Raw genomic sequence first — 20456 nt, forward strand, 5'->3', positions numbered from 1 at the left:
TTCCTAATTTGCTGATACACTCAACTGTGCCAGTAAAGCAATTATGCAAAATTGTGTATAAAGGTTTAATGATACAAAACAGCGTTCATCACAAATCTAATTGTGATTCTTACCATCCTTCCATAAACTAAAGGTTTTAAGATGTTTGAATTAGGATCTCAGTTGTTAATATCTATTTTGTTAAAAAATATATTTAGTTTAGCAGATAAGGGAACATTCGATATACATGCCACTGTTAACTTTGGAAGGAAGGAATGAACAAAAATAGTGACTTGGAAGTGTTCAGATAATGGTTTATATGCTTTCAGGTGGTGATTATGAGAAGTCTGCTTTATTACATGTCTCATTAGGTTACCGTGTTACCTGTTTTACATTACAAATGATAGCTATGTATGGTTGATTGTTGTCATGGTTTAAGCTGGCAGGCAGCTAAACACTGCACAGCCGTTTGCTCGCCCCCCCGCCCCCAGCAGGATGGGGGAGACAATTGGGAAAAAAGGTAAAACTCGTGGGTTGAGATAAAGACAATTTAATAGGACAGAAAAGGGAGGGAAAATAATAATAATGATAAAAGAATACACAAAACAAGTGATGCACAATGCAATTGCTCACCACCCGCTGACCTGATGCCCAGCCAGTTCCTGAGCAGCGCCCCCCCCCCCCCCCCCCAACCGGCAAACTCCCCCCCAGTTTTTTGTTCAGCATGACGTGATATAGTATGGAATATCCCTTTGGGCAGCTTGGGTCAGCTGTCCTGGCTGTGTCTCCTCCCAGCTTCTTGTGTACCTCCAGCCTCCCCGCTGGCAGGGCAGTGTGAGAAGCTGAAAAGTCGTTGACTTAGTGTAAACACTGCTTAGCAACAACTAAACCATCAGTGTGTTATCAACACTATTCTCACCCTAAATCTAAAACACAGCACTATTCCAGCTACTAGGAAGAAAATTAACTGTATCCCAGCTGAAACCAGGACAATTGTGCACTGAGTCTAATGCAACACAAAGATAAAAATATAAAGGGTGGACGTAGTAACAAAGCAGAATAATGTGTCTGAATACTGAAAACAAAGAGATAGTGGCTTAAAACAGAACTGACAGGTACAGTGTACTGAGGTTTGATATCTGGTTTACACTCGGGTAACTGAACTGGTTCGGGAAAAGAGCAGTAAAGCAATACTTGGTAATGCTTTCACTGAAGCAAAAAATCCCATTGGCTTTTCTTGGTCCAGAATAGAACATTTAGAAACATTTCAAAACTGATATTTCTGCTTTGTTTGCATTGATATTTTCTGATTTCTGCCCTGCTGCTTTCCTCGGAACCCTGTCTGGGATTTAATCCTACCACAGAAAGTATTAGCGAGTCAGATATTATTATTAGGACTTACATTTAGTAGAGTCTCGTTTGTATCAGGTCGTTATGTACTTCAGGGAGATATCTTCTGCCACAGCCACTAGAGACAAAGCACACCCTGCTTCCCCTTGGCTGTGTCCATCAGACTGCATATGAGGAGGGAGAAGAGCAAAAAAGTGTCTCTCCTTTCTATCCCTTTCTTGGTTAACAGTTCTCATTAGCTGTATGTCATCTTTGCACTAAGGAAGCCTTAAGGACTGTAAGGACAGGGAATAATGAATAACCTGGTGATGCTTTCCACTGCCTCGTTGATGGGGAGGGAAGCTGGTCACACTTGGGTGCTGAATTATGAAGGTGAGTTCTGTTCACTTGGGTGCTCCACGTGGTCAGATGTGTGAGCTGTTTTGTACTGAACACAGCAGTCCGTGGCTTGTATAAACAGCTTTAACTTACTGCTTTCTGAAAACAGAGGCCTGAAGCAGTCATAGAGGTTTCAGGAATGTTAATTGTTTGTGTACATGAATGAGCTTATAAATGGTTGTTTTTGCAGTCTTCCATAGCTCATCAAGGGTAACTGCGTCACTGCCAGAGAAAAGAAAAGAGAACGATTATTTTTTTTTTTTCTCCACAGTCTACTAATACTTTCAGGGCTTGATATAATGTGCCTTTAACAAACCGTGAACTTCTCTCCTACTGAGCCACTGCATCCTGCCTACATTCAGTGTAGGCAGAGAACCATTATACTAATCCACTCTCCCATCATATCTCTAGCAAACACATGTAAGTGTTTTTCTTTGAATATTTATTTTGATGCAAGGAGTGTTAAGTCTTTTATTTGGCAACACAAACAAGTAGGAGATTGTGACTTCTCAACTTTGTAACCTTAATTGTGGAAGTTCTGGTTTTCAGCTATGACATGTTTTGACAAACGTACGTCAGTCACATTTGGCTTTAAGAGAGAACACTCCTGCCACCTCACAACAACCTTAGAATAGTTCACCTCTGCAGGTAGGATTGCTTTAAAATGTAGATGCTGAAATGATCAGTCTTTTGCTTTGTTCTTTAACAGGTACGGTTATATGCAAGGCCTGATGCAATCCGAAGAGGATCAGGGGACTATGCTCTAAATATTACAAGGAGACTCATTGAATTTTATGAAGATTATTTTAAAGTGCCCTATTCCCTGCCAAAATTAGGTAAGATTTCCCCTAGAATGTGAAGTTCACCCAGAGACGGGAGATTAAGTCAGCTTTTTTAAAGGAAATGTAAGACTGGAATGTACTAGATTTCAAGGTAAGAAATATTTGGGTTAAGAAGGAGTGTTTGTTTAGAAGGATCAATAAGTAAGGAAATTTTCATCTCTTCCTTGCAGAGGAAGTCCAATTGTCTCCTTTCCAGCCTTGCAGTGAAAGCAGCAGGAAGCAGACAGTACTTAAATTTTGTTAGGCAGTGAGACTTTAGGAAGAGAACTTGAGACCTTTTGCTGATAAGTGGGTTGGGTTTTTTTGGATGCTGTTTATTTTGGTCCTTACTTTCATTAGATAGCCACTGGGAGATGTTTGTTCTGTAATATTTGTATCTTGATGTCTCAGCCTTAGATGGGGAGCAAAACTAAAAATATTTGTGGAAACTGGGAACCTGTAACAGTGCAAGGCAGTATTTTTTATGCTGGCTTATGTGGTTTATTAATGATGATTAGTACATATGCTTAATTGTATTGTTGCTTATTGAAAGAATTGCTGTGAACTTGTTTTGCTGCTCAAGTGACCTAAATGTAAAAGCTGTCAATTTCTATTATTTTTTAAATAGTTTGTTCTCCTCCTCCCTTTCACCACAATCAGTTGTTCTCCTACACACTTGAGTACTTTACACCATATTATTACACCCTCCCTCCTTCGGAGCACGTTTGATCAAGATCCAGAAAAGCCTATTGCTCAGCAGCAGGAAGAGAGCTTGTATTTGATCAGAAGTGTTAGAGTTGGAACCACAGGTGATCCTCCCAGGAATTCAGGGTATATTTCATTAAATCCCTTGCCTACTGAGTAGCTTTATTAGTCTTACAGCTAACGGTGTAGGAGATAGATAAAGTAATTGATGTTGCTAGATGAGGCTGTTGCATGAATTTTTTATAAGAATGTTGTGGCATTTGTTTCTTGTCATCTTTAAATGATGGATTACAGGCAGTGTTCTCTTGGAGAAATATGCAGACAGGTTAAACATGGCACGTGCGTCAGTCTTTGTGTGTGTCCTTTCATACCTGGCTTCAGGTATGTAATGATAATTTCATAAAGGAAGTTATAGACTTACTGGTTCCAAAAATTTAGAAAGAAAAAAATAATCAAAAACTTTCTGTTGAATATAAAGGACAAACAGTGGGACTCCGATCATTACTTCAGGTAGTTTACTGAGGATGCCAGGTAGCAGCAGGCAGTAGTGACTGTATCTGCTTCAGAATATCTTGCACAATTGCAATATGCGGTCTTTCCACTCAACAGGCTGTATGCATTATCATTATACTGTGGCATATCTTTTAAAAATATCTTATCGGAATTAAGTATGTTCTAGTTTGGATATCTTTGGAATAGAACAGGAGCAATAGTCACAAGTAAAATTGTATTTTTTCATCAAGTATTTGTAGTAAAATTGTTGAGTTAATATGAAAAACAGTTTGAAAACTTTAGTTATTCTGTAATGATACTATAGGAAATAGTTTGCAAAGTTTGTTATGCTATAATAAGGTTAAATTTATTTAATATAGATATAATAAGGAAAATTTCAAAACTCTCTATGATGTAAATATTTTTGAAAATTTGATTTGCATATGTACATAGGTATGTTTGTTCCCAGTTCAGCAGAACACTAAGATCACTATGTTTAAGCATGTGCTAGTGTCTTTAACCTGAAGGAGTGCTGAAATATTTTTTTTTTTTTTTTTTAACTGGAAAATGGAAGGTTAGGGACAGTAGTCTGACAGTTGAATTTTCTATTTCTATGACTAAAAATGAAAACACTGTAGTCTTTCTATGACAGTGATTTTGCAGTAGTTTTAAAGAATTTTCTGAGGGAAGAGACAAAACAGCATTAGCTACAGCAGTGGAAGGAGTGTGCATCAGGAGGCTGCGTTGATACAGAAAACATGGCTGTGCTCTCTGAAGCCTCGGGACTATCACCTGATATGCTGCTGTCACTACTGCAAAGGATTGCGTACTTCATTAAGGTTTTAAGAAAAATGAGAATTTTCTGTGTGGGACATTTTAGGAGTTTTTCATTTTATTTATAAATGAAATGTGAAATGCCTTCAAGTGGGAGTGAAAATTGAAGAATGTATTTTAAAAAGCTTTTTAATGACAGTCTCAGTTTTGTAGAAAATGTTCTATTTCAAATGTAGATGTTTTAAAAAATGAAAAATTTTGTTTCATATATTGTCTAGTTCTAACAAGAGTGAACTAAATCAATTGTAATTATTTTGGTTGAAAATAGATTTTATTTTTTCAAAAGAATTTGGTTGTCGAAATACTGACCAGTATGCTGACTTACTATGCAGGTGCTGTATGAGCTACTGAGCAATATGTTATTGTCAGTGCTTTACGCTAGGGTGTGTGTGTGGGGTCAAGGGACCTGCAACTCTTGGTGAAGCATTTCCATCGTCTATGTGGTCATCCATTTGAACTCTCTATATGGTAGGAATATCTGAGGTCATTCAGGTGCTTCAGATGTGTTGCTGTATCAGAGGGACCCGTGTTCATTTGTTCACTTCTTATGTCATGGAGGTCCATTTCCACAGATCTTTGGCATTTGAAACTAGTGCTCCTCATCTGAGATTGTAATAAATCAGCTAGTGTTCTCTATAGGAACCACTTTCTCCTGATGCTCTTGACTAGTTGACTGGTTTTGATCAGGCTTTTTTACTGTACTTGCATGCAGTCAGATGTCTGTGGTTGCTGTTGCCAGGCATGGGCTCCTCTGACTTCTTGGCAGCCTCTGTTACTATTGGGAACTGTGGATAATCTGAGGGAACCTTTTTGTCACCCAATGACTAAGATTTTTTAGGTCTTATATGGCCTGTACTGACTTCTGAATGCACTGGACTAGTAGATTTGTTTGACAATTGATGTGAATCCTGGTAATGAATGTGAATTGGGGATTTTTCTCATTTGAATAACCAATTTCCATAGTTAAAAGTGCTACTTAGCTTGTAGATGTGTGCTTTTTTCCCCACATCATACTCTGAACTGGAAGGTGCTTGTGTAGGTTTTTAAACTAATAATTTTTGTATTAATTTAATTTCTGAAAAATAAGTCAGGTCTTTAAAAAACCCAGATTTTTCAAAGACTATAATATCATCATAAAAACTAGTTAAAATGAGGGGTGGATAAAGCATTGGGTTTTATTTAATTCTAAAAAGATATGCAGTAAGGTTTTTAATTGTGTTTCTATGGCTGGTGAGTATAAAATATATTTCTGTATTTGTATACATATATATTTTTAATCCAGTTTGCAATACAAAAAAAAATTTCTTTGTATGCATAGAGCTTTTTCTTATGAGGATCTTCGAGGCTGGAATAGTTTTCCTATGGGGAATGGTTAGGTAAGCAAGCACTCTTTACATATGGACAGTTGTGGCTCGTAAGTTGTGAATGATTTGGGGTGGAGGGGCTGACTGCCTTTTCCAACCAAGACTCAAGGGCCACCCAGTGAGGTTAGCAGGAGACAGGTGCAGAGAACGCAAAAAGATCACTGTTGCTGCAGCAGGTGGTAGATTTGTGAAGCTCCTTGTCAAAAGATATCGTAGATGCTAAAAGATTATCCAGGTCCAAAGAGAGATGTGGACAAGTACTTGGAGAGGTGCACCATAGGAGGAAATCCCATGGTTTGAAAATAGAAGCTAGGAAATACTCAAGAGACTGCTATTTATACTTCCCTGGTCTTACTCTTTCCTGAACATCTGCTTGTGGCTGCTGTTGGAGAGGAGAATACTGAGCTAGGCAGTCTTTTTGTCCGAGCCGGCAAGGTTATCCATATGTTCATAGTCTTGCAGTTTCCCAAGTGTTTCTACTAAAGGGCTACAGAATCTCTTTTCCAGAATACTTCATGTGCTGGAACTGGGAAACTTTAGAAGGCTCCAGTTATGAAAGACTGACAAAACTTCACATGTGGTGCATAAATGAGCCACTTGCGTGAAGATTTTCGGGTTTCTGGGCCTTGGTTTTCCTCCCGTTAACAACATTGCAGTATCACAGTGTTAGTGGGATGCATTTACTGCTTCTCTGAAAACTCATTTTACAACTCAATTTATTTTATTCTGAGGACTGTACTTAGTCACACATGTAATTAGTATAACCACTATGGGTTGCGTAAAGGAACTTGGGTGTCTCAAGGGTCAGACACAGTGCCTAACTCAAAGGCACTTTGCTTGGATTAATTCAACTTCAAGCACTCAACTGGCATGTCTAAATTAGCAAGTTGATTGCCCTAGGTTCCTTATTTCATTAGCAGAGAGGAGATCTTCCTGGGGATGGTTCAAATCTTATATGGGCAGAGTCTGCCGCTGGAACTGCCTAGGTAAGAGAAAAAATGTTTTATTAACCATTAGCAAGTTTGCTGATGATACCAAACTGGGAGGTGCTGTTGACTCTCTTGAGGGAAAAGAGGCCTTGCAGAGGGATCTAGATAGATTGGAGCATTGGGCAATGATTAATGGGATGAAATTTAACAAGTCTAAATGCTGGATCCTGCACCTAGGATGGAGTAATGCCAGGCACAAGAATAAATTGGGAGAGGAGTGGCTGGAGAGCAGCCCTGCAGAAAGGGATCTGGGGCTGCTGGTTGACAGCAGGCTCAATAGGAGTCAGCAGTGTGCCCTGGCAGCCAGGAGGGCAAAACACATCCTGGGGTGCATCAAACACGGCATAACCAGCCGGTCAAAAGAGGTGATTAACTCGCTGTATTCAGCGTTGGTACAGCCTCACCTTGAGTACTGTGTGCAGTTCTGGGCCCCACAATTTAAGAAAGATGTTCAGGTCCTTGAATGCGTCCAGAGGAGGGCAACAAAGCTGGAGAAAGGCCTGGAATTTTCTGTGAGGAGTGGCAGAGGACTTTGGGTTTGTCTAGTTTGGAGAAAAGGAGGCTGAGGGGCAACCTCATTGCTCTCTCCAGCTTCCTGAGGAGGGGAAGCGGAGAGGGAGGTGCTGATCTCTTCTCCCTGGTATCCAGGGATAGGACAGGTGGGAATGGTTCAAAGCTGCACCAGGGGAGGTTTAGGCTGGACATTAGGAAGCATTTCTTTACTGAGAGGGTGGTCAAACACTGGAAAAGGCTTCCTAGAGAGGTGGTGAATGCCCCAAGCCTGTCAGTGTTTAAGAGGCATTTGGACAATGCCCTTAACGTGCTTTAACTTTTGGTCAGCCCTGAAGTGGTTAGGCAGTTGGACTAGAAGACCGGTGTAGATCCCTTCCAAATGAAATATTCTATGCTATGCTATGCTATTCTATTCTAACCCCCGAGCTTAATTTAAGTGTCGTTTGTACCATTAAACTTTCACAATGTGCAGACCTGGGAAGGAGACATATCTAAGGCAGTTTAGTGATGGAGAGCTGTGAATAGGGTTGGGAAGAACTTGGGCTTCTCAGAAAGCTTTTAATTCCCCATTGAAAGTGTCCTGAAAGGTAGAAATATGAACAGCTGAAGAATCCACTTTGGGACATGGCTGCATATGTTACAGAAAGGCTGGGTGAAAGTAAATCCCCTTGCTGTTTTGTCTTGAGGTCAGTGAGGTTGAATCAATATTTAATTTATAAATACTGCAATTTGTGCGAGCACTATAGTGGGTTGGTTTTTTTTTTTCCCCCCCAGACTTCAGGAAGTCTCTTTTTCTGTAGATTTGCTGTACAGCAAATCTTGGGGTTACTTCTGATGTATTTCTTTTTTTTTTTTTTCTTACAGGTATGTTCAAGGTACTAATTACCTGGTTCATGCAAAAATGATATGGTCTTTTTTCATCATGCAGCATAAAAACACTTTAAAGTTGTGAATGCAAAGTCTCAGAAAATGATTTTCCAAGGGATTTAGTGTATGTGCTGCACAATGGAAGACAAGATTGGACCATTAAAGTTTGCTCTTTGAATATTTTTGGAGAACAAGATTCATTTTTTTCAGTGTGTCATGGAAGAATTTAAACTCTTTCTTATGATGTAAAAAATAGCCATCTAAATAAAAAGTTCAACAGGGAACTGTTCTGATTTTTAAGGAAACTCATGTAGCTCTGCTTTGTTCCCTGATTGTTGACCGTGGATATTTTGGTGAGAGAGAGTGCTGCTGCCTGTTGCTGTGTGAGGCATTGCAGGCCCAGAATAAAAGCGTGAAATGCTGTTGTAGGATGGCCAAGTGACTTGCTGTGAGCACTAGTGATGAACTGTTTGTTTTAATTGCTTTACTATTAGCTTGACTCTTTGACATGTTCCTAACCTGTTCATTGCCATATTGCCTTCTGCCCTGCTTGATCTTCTATCGTCTTCATCAGCGCTCTTTCTGCTGCTACTGCTTTCTTCCCCTTTGTTTGTCCTTCCTCCTGTCTCTGTTGCTCCTCCTATGATGAACCTCCATGTTGTTGCCTGCATTCTCTGTTTTAGTTCTGCTAAAAGTTTCACAGTTCCTGCCCTTGTACTTTGTCTTTCCCCCCGGCAAGGTGGCCTCTTCCTGCTACCTGTCCAACTCTGACCTGGAATTACTGTATTACAGCAAGCAAGATAGCTAATTTTTCCTTCTCCATCTGTAAAATGAAAACAATAATTAGTACTTTTATAGTCTTGTTTTTACAGTAGTCGAAAATGATCAGGTTGCCAACCTGAAAATTTAAGAAATGCTGGTCTGATCTGACCTCCAGCGTGGCAAGGCTTGTAGAGTTTCATAGCATTCTTATGATGTCATAGTTGTTGTATCTGTCTGAACTGTACACAGCCTTTCTGAAAGATGTCCAGTCTCTTCCACTGAGAGAGAATCCATCACAACCCTGTAGGAGAGAGTGAAAGGAACATTAGACTCCGTTATGTAGGGGAGAGGGAAAGGAAGATTAGATTCTGTTAAGTCTGAATGAGTTGTTAGTTGTATGGTCTTCTGAATTGAGAAGAAGGAAGCATAGGAAGGGGGATGCCCTGGGAGTGGGACATACGACTTCTGGAATGAGGAAGGGTGGGAGAGGAGGCACTAAGGACTTGATTCATGTGCCTAAACGTAATTATCTGGTACTGTTTAAAATGCCTTGGGGTATCCTGAAGACCCCTAGCTGCTGCTCCTGCTGGCCTCCAGATGAGATCCTGTTGGTCCATGGCTGGTCCATACCTGACAGCTCCACGTGGATTTTTTTGATAACTTCGAGCATCTCACTTGGGGCTATCACCCATATTTAGGCAGCAGAATTGAAACCTACTATTTTCTTTGACGAGGTACTTGAAACAAGGCTAATGCCTCTGCACACAGAGGACTATTTGTTGATACAGAGCATTCATACACAGAATGAATGATGTCGCTTTTACCCTGACCTTTGAAGCCTCTGTTTTGAGGTTGTGGTTTTTTTTCTTTTTAAATTTCGAAGCTGTGAGGATTTCAAAACAGCCACTGGTCAGGGCTCCAGAGGGAAAAATTCCAGCTGCAGCCAGAGGAAAAAGCAATGTTTTTTTCTAAGAACAATGCTTTGTAATATGAAAAGGAACTGTGAGTTACTAAACTGAAACAAACTGAGTGGGAAATCTGTCGGTAGTATGATGTTCAGAAACAAGGGAAAAAGTAATCTTCACTATGGACTTTTTCTTACTGTATTGCTCTAAACTATGTTAAATGGTAAGCCAATTCATTCCAGTAATTAGTATAATACAGCTCATAATGGGCATTGTAACTGGTTTTGGAAGTTTATTAAGGGGAACCTGATCTCCCTCTGGTGACTTGGCACAACAAGTCTGATATTGTTTGCAGGAGACAGGAAAAGTTACATATAGGAATAAAGCAGCTTTATATAGAATAAAGATGAATGGGCCCTGGTGGAAGTAATCCTCTTCCGAGTGAAATGTTTTATTTTCATTATGTAGCGATTTCCCTCCCTTCTTAATTGTGACATGAATAGAATCCAAACATCTAAAACAAGGAAAATGTTGAGATAGTAGCACTGTTGCTAGTAGTAGTTCAGCCAGCCCCCAGTAAAAGGGTGACCAAATCTGACAGCGTCCCCACTGGCTACTCAGCTAAATCAGCTTGGCTTTTAAATGATTAATTAAAAAAAAAAAAAGAAAAAAAGAGGGTGATGCTGTTGTTATGAGAGTGTAATAGGATGTGGGATTGTAGGAGACTTAATGGAAATGTCAGGGATTTTTTGAGCCATGAGAATCCTTCATCTGAATGTAAATAGATGTTTTTCTAAGCTGCTTTTCAGTAAGTCATCTGAGCAGTTAGCACCAATGTAGAAGTGGGTGCACTGAATTTTAGCCATCTAAAAGCAGTGTCTACTCTAAGTTCTTTACCTCTTGAGAAACACAGATGCCTTCAGAAAATGATGCATTCTATCATAAGTTAGGAGAAATAAATCTTCCCTGCAGAGGTACTAGTGGAGGGGTATCTGTTGACTACAGAGAGAGGAAACTAATTGACTAGTTTAAACTTGATCTCTGATTTTTAGATGGCTATAAGATGAGGTGAATCCTTCTGTAGGATTTATAAAATGGGGTAAGATCTTTGACAGACACAGAAACTCAACAGAAATTATGGGAATCACCAGGAAACTGTGTGAACTTTTACCTGGTACAAGATAGTTAAATGCCTAAAAGCACATGAATCCAAAATACTTCTTAGATAGCCATGGCTAAAGTAGTTTTCATTATAGCTCCTTTCACTCTGCTTGAGCAGAGCTCTCATCCCTGATTGTCTTCTCCAGGGCTGCTAGTGATTGTCTTTCTGTTAGCTTAATCATACTGTTCTTGACCAGAAACGTTCACTTATGAATATCAGATTTTTGAAGGGTAGTACTGATTTCTGCTGCAAAATAGTATTGTTGGAATCAGAATCCTCTTGACCATGTCTAGCTTTTGAACTTTTTTTTGAGAGGCTACTGCATTTTGTTAATAGCCTGTTAGATCTGGCAGTTGAGAGGGTTCGTCAGAGACTTTGACCAGCAGCTGAAGCCTTTTACACCAGCAACTGTAGCTTTGTCTTAAAGAAGCATACATAGAAAAAAAGTTTAAGCCTTGGTCCCACAATGAACTTCATGTTTGTATAGGCATTGGGAACTGTGGTTTTTTATTATGGGATAGGGGCTATATGTTATTAGGATATTAGGACAGTTACTTTCTGTGCATGGTATGGCACTATGAAAGTTAGCATGTGGAGATCAGAGCTGCATGGTGGAAAAACAAATATAGAAGGGTTTGGAAGAAAGAGAAATGGTATCACTGAGGATACTGTGAAAGATTTAGATGGCATTTATGAAGAGGGGTGTATGTGAATCCTTGGCCAGTATGTAGGAAGACTGGATTGCAGTAGGATGTGCTAAACTAGGAAATTTTTCCTTTCAAAAATTGTACCTATAATGTTTAGTTTGAATGAAAGTATGTAATGTGGTTGGTCTATATCGATTAACTAGAGTACTCAGGAGAAATTAATGGCCTTTTCTGTCAGAACTGAGGTAGAAACCTGCTACTCTCTACATCTGAAACAGTACAGAAGTGTTATACAATCTGCTCAAGTATATTGTCTTTTGATGGAAAAGGGAAATGACTATTGTTGACCTAATGAAACATACGGTCCACCTATGCAGTTTTCTACAGTGAGCGGTGTTTAAACAGCATCTTCAAGATAGCTGTATATCCACAGACAGAGCTAACAGAATAACAGTAACATGTTCACAATGACAGCATTTGAGTAAATACGGAAGTTTACTGAGGACTTATTTGACTTTCTGTAATTTTGGGGGTATCTGGTTCGTATTCATAATCATATGACAAATTTTAAATAAAGGTAATTTGAAATCAGTTCATGAAGGTTCCAGTTTTCATTTAACCCTGCAGTTTCAAGTGTGGGGAAAAAACAAGTATACTATGGTGTCTTCTGGTTTTTCTGTCTTACATGTGAAGCAGAGGCTTTCCTGCCTGAAGAATGAAGCTCAGTAATATCAAGGTATTGTGCTGATGAGGGGAAAAACAAGTGGCAGGTTGGAGTACTGTCCGTGTCAAACACCGACATCGTTCACTCAGACTTTTTTTTAATATGTGCAGTTTGAGTACAGGGCAGTTTTATTCTTTACTAAGAATTTTTGTTGTGAATTGATTGAAACAGGTAGTTTTACATACTGGAGCAGCAGCATCAATATGTTTCAGTAGTATTTTCTTTTCATTCAACATTGTGGTAAAGGTTTTTGGCTTCCTGTGTTTCATTTGAAAAGTGAAGACTACTCAGTTTCAGGACAGACTCAGAACAAGCTCAAATGAGTCTAACAGGAGCTATAAATGATTACAATGGACTCGTTCTTCCAGTCCTGTCTATAAACATGTGTTCTGTACTAGTTTTAGCTCTGCCTAGTGTTATGCTTGCTGAACCCTATAGCTGCTGCACTGGCTCTCCAACCCTGGAAGAGATATGTCATGACAAAACCTGTTCGGACTCTTATTTCAGAAGCACAATTTTATTTAGCGTGAAACTCTCAGAGCAACACCAGTATAGCCTATTTCCTTGGTCTATAGCCTATTTCCAGGCTAGAAAGGCTTAAAAGACTTTTCTCTTGCCTCTTCCCCTCACTCCAGGCACTTAGAGCTGTTATGGTTTGCCTAGCTCCCTGCCTTCCTTCTCTTAGGGTAGGCCTGATGTTCAAAGAGTTGTTAGCTAAGTGTTTTAGGGTGCTTGGCTATAGCTTCAGAGCTAATCTGTAACTTCTACCACTTATTCAGAGTCTCTGAATGTCTGGAATGACAACTTCCATGCAGAAAGACTAAAAGATAAGACCAAGAGGAGATTTCAACAATACTTGCATTGTACTCTTCCTTTTTCAGAGATAGCAATTGTTTTCACAGCAATTTTGAAAACACTGCTATCATTTTCATGCTGATTAGGACTTTTAAGACTGTGATTTAAATTATTTTTCATATCAGTATCATTGCTAAACTTAAATGAGAATGGAAAACAACTTGGGGTTTTTTTTGTTGCAGCACTGGAGAATTGTTCCTGTTAACTCCCCATGTTTTCAGTTTTAGAAGGATTGTGCTTCTTTGGGGTAGTTTGTTACGCTCTCCAGACGGTATTGTGACAAAATTTGTTTTCCGAACTTTTCGAATCAGCATTAGATGCTGATTTGAGGGCACCAAATATATTACTTTGAGAAACATAAGTTTCACTAGGCAAAACTGATGAGAAAGCACTTTGTCCACTGACTCACTTAAACTGACTTGCATTTGCCTTTGTTTATTTTCTTATTTTTATCTTGAAATACGCATATAAACTTACAAATCTTGACCTTATTCATGCTTACTGTAACACCAAGATCAGGACAACTCCTGAAGTGTCCCTACCAAGAACATTCTTTGTTATGGATCTTTTGTGTCAGAAAGAAAATAGATGAGGGAAGTACACACACACACACAAAATCTATACAATTAATATTTTTATTTCCTAACAAATCTAAAACTTAAGAGTTATGCATTACTGGTGCAGTGAGAGTTACAAAAAAGTAACCACCTGCTGATAATGTCCTGAATATTAGAAATAGTTAAAAGTCTGCATGTAGATGTATACAATGAGCTTTCACATCTTTCTTCTGTACTGTAAAAAAAAAAAAATAGATACAGACATAAAGAAGATACATTTTCATATATCATCAAAGAGCATGAGGAGTTTCTTTCAAGAGATTATGACAGTGTCTTGCAAAAGATTATAGCACATTAAAGTGGGACTTAAATAGGCCAGAGATTTCTGTTCATACAAAAGACGTGAAGAAGTGTATAACTACAGAGCTGAATAAACCTATTGCTGCTGCCTAGATTCTGCTGGCTTAGTTATGAACCTTCCACCTGTACTAGCTAGTTTCTGTAAGCTACTGAAATTCAAAGGGATGTATGTGCTCACCTTTTATTGCTTTTGCTAAGGATATTGTAACTGAAAAGATATCCTAACACAATGAATTATGGTACGTTTGCAGCATCATGCCTGAAGCAACTTCATTTTTGCATTAAGGAAACCAATGATTTTCAGTGTAAAGATGAAAATATTAAGATGGCTGAACAACTTTCATTAAAGCAAGTGAATTGTCACTGTAGATTCTGCCCCCCCCCCTCCCCCCATGCTGGCAGGCTTCTTAAAATGGTGTATGGACATTAAAAGAATCACTTAATAAAAATGCTGTGGAGATCTCTGGCAGATACTGCTAAGCTTGCTTTCCCTGTTCTCCCTTGCCGTGTATAAATTCTCCTTTTCTTTGCATCTAATTTATTTAAATGCCATCTGCTTGTGTATTTAAAACGTAACATTTCCAGATTCAGGATCAGTTCTGTGGAGGCTGCGTTTTCCTTCACTCTCTCTGATTCTTATCAGTAACACTTCTAACAAAGCTGTCCCCATGAAGATATATATTTGTCATAGTGATAGCACACTTCAGAAAGTGTATTAAGCTAAACCAACTCCCACTGTTCAACTCAAAAATATGTTCCTTGTCATATGTGACTCTGCACTGAAATTAAACTCAGGCAATATTTTAGTCTAGAGATCAAGTCCCTTTTTCTCCTGGCGTGTTCAGCTTTGGCTTGGCCGAGTGTAGTTCCCCTGTTGTACATTACTGAGCAGTTGAATCCCAGCGTGGGTGGTGGGGAAAGGCAAGGGGAAAGATGCACAAAGATGCACGAAAGAGAAGAACTTAGAAATGTGTTCTGGAGACCCTTGTCATAAGTTTGTGCAGCTATTGCTGCCTCTCTGGGTGGCTTAGATAAACCTTTGGAAACCGTTTCAGAATAGTCCCTGAGTCTGTGGGTTTGTAACTGATCCCTCAGCTCTGCAACGATAGGGGACTTGTCAGTGGAGCTGATCATGGCAAGAGAGCTCCTATATGTATTTTATTCAGTAGGGGGTTTGGTCTATCACCAACACTATGACATTATCTACAGATAGATTTCCTTTGAGAGTCATGATGTAAAAGCACAGGTATTTTGATAGAACTTTAATTACACATGATGACTATGTTTATGATGTGACTCCTAAAGCAATAACAAAAGTCAGTGGTTGAATTCCTTATCTGAAATTATATAAGATATTTCTATAGTTGTCATAGTACCTAAGCATTTTATAATCACTACTGGCTGTTTGCACATAATGTGTCTTGCAAAAGGAGGAGCACCATGCTTTCGTTGTCCTATTTAGAGGCACAGCAGAAAGCCAAAGAGTGCTGAGAGGAGGTGAGGGCAGGCAGATGTTTTGCTGATCACACCTGCATAAAATGTTCACTTGTCAGATAAAATTTATGTGTATTGAAACAGAGGACAGTTGGAACTTGCATCCTTTCATAATTAAGTACTGATGATTCAGTTTCATGTGAGGGACATACAAGTGGCTCCAATATTTCCTCTCAGACTAATTTTGAAGTAGTTGTTCTTCCTAGGGTGCTAATTCTCAGGCGTGGAAATATATAAAGCTTCACAAGACTGTCAGCCATAACTTAGATACATAGAAAAATGCATTATATGTCTTTTCACTGCTAATGTAAAATGATTTCCTAGGCATCTTTTCTCCATATTCTTGAAATGTTTTAAGTTTTGGTTCTGTCTTAAGGTAATCACAGACAGTTGAATTTTATGAAGAAGCATGGCTGTTACTCAGTAACAAACAGATGCATTAGAAATGCATTTCTAAGCTGCATGCCATCTCTCCAGGTATTTCTGTAGAAACCGTACAACAGTTTCCAAGTGATTAAAAGGATCTGAATGGTACAAGCTATGATTGATAACAGAATGATATAACGTAGCTCTTAATAAAACCTTCCAAAGATAAGAACGTTGTCAGATGACACTGAAGGATATTCAGGAATTGCTATAAGTTGTTCAGAGTAACAATGAAGAGACAGCTTTCTGTAATGCTTATATTGCATTTGGGGACAGCTGAATGAAAGTCCAGCCCCAGAAGAATTCACTGTTTTGTCTTTACCAGTCTATTTCTTAAAAAAAAAAAAAAAAAAATTAGCGTTGCTGTGTGGCAACTCCTATATTTGTGGGTATGGAGTATAAAATGGTCAAATCCAAGTACTTGGCTGAAGGATAATTTAATGTTGCAATAGTGAAGTGGAGAAATAAAACAGTACAAGGGAATATAATGCAATTTTAAATGATAAAAGCAAATCTTCCTACAAGTAGTTCTAGCCTCTCAAAACTTTACACATATTTGTCTGTGAATGCTCCTTTAACATTAATCTATCTTTCCAACCATATGTATGTACACATAGACACATGCAAACATATATATGTATTATTCTGGCTGTATTTTATGTGCATATGACTATAATCCTATTAATTAAGGTTATACAAATACTTATCTATAGATAAAATTCCAGTCAGCAGGTGCCACAGACTTTTATGGAGGCTCTCCAGGCCATAGTTCCCACCTTTCTGCTGTCCCATGTAATGGGGCCAAGTCTGACTGTGGAACCAAGAAGCGTTTGCACCATGGGATAGGGAGTCTGGGAACAGGGAGTCTCACTTCCAAGCGTGAGATGGGTTTGGAGCTTTGGATAATTAGAGAATTGGGGCAGTGCGCTTGCTTTCAGGCCCTTATCTGAGGGTCCCATGGGGAAGATGGGTCCTCTTTACTGGTTGTGGGCTAGATGTCCCTTATTTCACAAGTCTCCTGACCTTTTTCTAGCTGCCCCCTCCTCTTACAGATCCTCACTGCGGTACTCTCTCATTGGACCCAAGAAAGATGAGGCAAGCAGGCTCTGTCCTACATGCAGTTTCACGAGACATTAACTTCAGTGGTGTAAAGTCATCTTCTTCCCTTTGATTTTTGGGAGGTTATTTTTAACCACCTCTTTCCAGAGATCTGTTTTTCAGGCTAGTCCCACAGTTTAGCTGCACTGCTGAGAAGCAGTGAACTGTAATGTGGAGATGGGGACTAGTGGCTGGGCTATGAGTGAAATACAGAACCTCTTAAGACAGCTCTGCTGCCAGTATTCATGAAACTGTAACCCCAGGAAGATTATAGTCACAGGTGGTACGGCAAGGTAAAGTCAAGTGTAATTCCAAAGTAACTCTTAAGATTTGTATGTAAAGATTCTAATGTGTGTTGTATCTGTGTTATCAAAATCAGGGACCTCAGCATCAGAAAGCCTCTGGTTGATGCCTGTTAGCAAAATAGAGGTGGCAGAGTGAACTCACCTAGAGAGAAAGAACTGTCTCATACTCTACCACCAGCGGCTCGTTTCCATTATTCAAGTAGCCTATAAGTAAAAGTTGACAGACACAGAAGCTATAAAATTGTTTCACTTCAATAATCATCTTTAGGAAGAGGGCTCCTACAGAGAGATAATAGGACTAGAGATAATATAAATGTCTCTCTTCATATCAAAACTTTTGACTTGACAAACAAGCTATTTTATATTTTGGAAGGTAATTCCATGCAGAGCCAGTCTTGTGACAGCATATTCTTTGATCTGTAAGACTGGTGAGCTTCACTGAAACTCATTTAAGCACTCCTAGCTAGGAATTTGCCTTCACTGCACATCCAGGATCAAGGCATTTTGACCTAAGGATTATGAACAAGTCCAGGTGGCGCAGTGTTACTCTTCTGATTATGTTGCTATCGGTTCATGGTATTAAAATACAGAACCCCTCATGGAGGTATATTTAAAAACTTTTTTGGATGTCTTTATCCATCTATCATCACTTACACGGGATAATGCTTTTCTTGTCTTCAAGTTGCTAAAACCTCATCTCTGATGTAGGCCTTTGTAAAACTGGATTTAGATAAACACCCGCATGTGGGTGGGTCTCTTCAGTAAGACATCTTTTCTCTGTCCTAATTCTCTAGCACCGTGTTCTTCCTTAAACTAAGCATGCTAGTGAAATGTATGTGCCATAGAAAGGTAGTGAGTTTTGATTTGGTGGTGGTGTTCCCTCAATATGCAAGTTTCTAATTTTTTGTCAGTAGCTCCATGTCTCCTGCTCTGATGGAGACGTTGCATTGTGCATTCATCTCAGATGCATTTTCTTGTCTTGTGACTGACATTTGTCTAGAGGTGTGTGTGGAGTACCCCAATAAAGGAAGGGCATCTTCTTCATCCTCTCACAAATCTGTTACAGGGGATGCATTCTCAAATGAATAGAGTATGCTGCATTTCTTTCATCCTGAATTGGTTGTATTTTTAGTATCATGTATATTACAAAGTTGCACCTGTAAAGATTTTTTCTTTCTTTCCTTAGCAGAGGTAGTGAAAATCAAATGGCAGACACACACATTGGGTTTTATAATAAATAAATACTGGAACCTCAGCTTACATTTTTCTTATGCCGATCACTGAGTTTTACTTTGAAATCTAATCTTTATATTTTCTCCTCTTTGCAGTCCTGGGGAGGATTGACTGTGTAGACTGGTTGCTGAGTGTCATAATTATAGGGCTAATTGCCTCTGTCACCCTTTTCTGGTCTTTCTGGGTGTGCTATTTCAGGATGGTAACCACCTCTGAGTCAAGCTGTTTTCTCATTTGTACGTGATATTTTCTATGGTGTACTGTGGTTTTCAGACTCGGTTAACAGGAAGCTGAAGCGGAATCCTGTACCCGATTGTTTAAAACTATCGTCTGAGATGACTTCAGATTTAAAATTTATGTGTACTCAAAATGTAATAAAGTTTTGATGGGTTTTAGCGGCATACTAAGGTTTGTATTCTTTAAATAGAATTTTTCTTTAGCAGTTAAAATAGAGAGGAAAAAGGAAGGTTTTTTTCTTCCGTTGTTTGTCACCTGAAGTCCCACCTTATGACATTTGGGATTATGGATTTACTTGGATTTTATCTTGAGTGTTTGGTTTGCCAGGTAGACTGAACAGTTGACTCTGTGGATAATACTAGCTTCTCTATGTTACTGTGTTAAGTTCCGCATCCCTGCCAACATGATTGTGAAGGCGGTATAGTTGTAGAACTTAACAGCATATAAATAACCTTTTGATTACCTTCTCTGCTCTCAAAGTTATTTCTATGTCCACTGGAGCTGTTCTAACATTGAACCCAGCTCTCCATCTTTGAACCTGAATGTGTAGCTCTTTTCTATTACAGCAATCTTTGCTTCACATCTTCCCTTCATGTTTTTATGCATTGTGATGAGCAGCGAGAATCCCACGTGCTGTTAGACTGGAAATTCAGCACGTGGTTTGGAGAGCTGCCAGGAGCTGCGATGAGTTGCAGATTTGAGAATCCATATAAACTGCCGGACTTGTGGACTACCAGCTGGTTGTCCTTGGTCCTCCGTATGCGTACTTGATTTATGTTTTAAATGGGATTGCACCAAAACATACACTTTAAAAAGATGATTTCTGACATGAAGATAATGTTCTGTCTGCTTGATCTTAAAAAGGTGATGTCCCATTTAAGCCTTGGAATTATCATAAATCTGATTTAGAATGTTTTCAGTTAAGAGATTTTATTCAATTGGATCAGACTTCATTCAGTTCCTTTATGTTTCTTTTAAATCTTGATGTAATTAACAGAAGTTAATTTCTTTTCTTCTTTTATTTGCTATCCAAAGCGAAAATGTTGTACATTTTTAGAAGATGAGATTGGGGAGCATTCATATTCTGTATTTATGTAGACACAGAGCTTTTTAAAAGAGAGTTCTGAACAACTGCATTGCTGAATGTACAATTAAGGTATAGCGTATGATCAGTGCACATGGGTTTGTGCTTGTATTTCCCATTACCGTGCACTAAAACTGAGCAAAACCATAACATATTGAGAACAGAGTATTTTAGATTTTTTTACACTCCTCACCATTGATTAATGTACCATGGCTACTAATAGCACATTTGTGTATTGTGGGTTGCCTCAACTAGGCCGTAATCCCATCAGCTATCATAAATCAAACATGGCTAGGCACGATCAGGATTTGCACG

General features: G+C 39.0%; 1 protein-coding gene across 3 annotated transcripts in view; it reads left to right on the plus strand.

The window, feature by feature from the left end:
* Positions 1-20456, plus strand: part of TRHDE (thyrotropin releasing hormone degrading enzyme) — a 222854-nt gene that overhangs the window by 39075 nt on the left and 163323 nt on the right. For all 3 annotated transcript variants that reach the window (XR_012042899.1, XM_072863690.1, XM_072863704.1), the window contains exon 3: positions 2417-2543. Coding sequence is in view for 2 of the 3 variants with exons in the window: in XM_072863690.1 (XP_072719791.1) it covers positions 2417-2543 (127 nt within the window). In the remaining variant the exon portion in view is untranslated. The remainder of the gene's footprint in view (positions 1-2416; positions 2544-20456) is intronic.

Source organism: Ciconia boyciana, chromosome 1, assembly GCF_034638445.1.
Source record: "Ciconia boyciana chromosome 1, ASM3463844v1, whole genome shotgun sequence".
NCBI lineage: Eukaryota > Metazoa > Chordata > Aves > Ciconiiformes > Ciconiidae > Ciconia > Ciconia boyciana.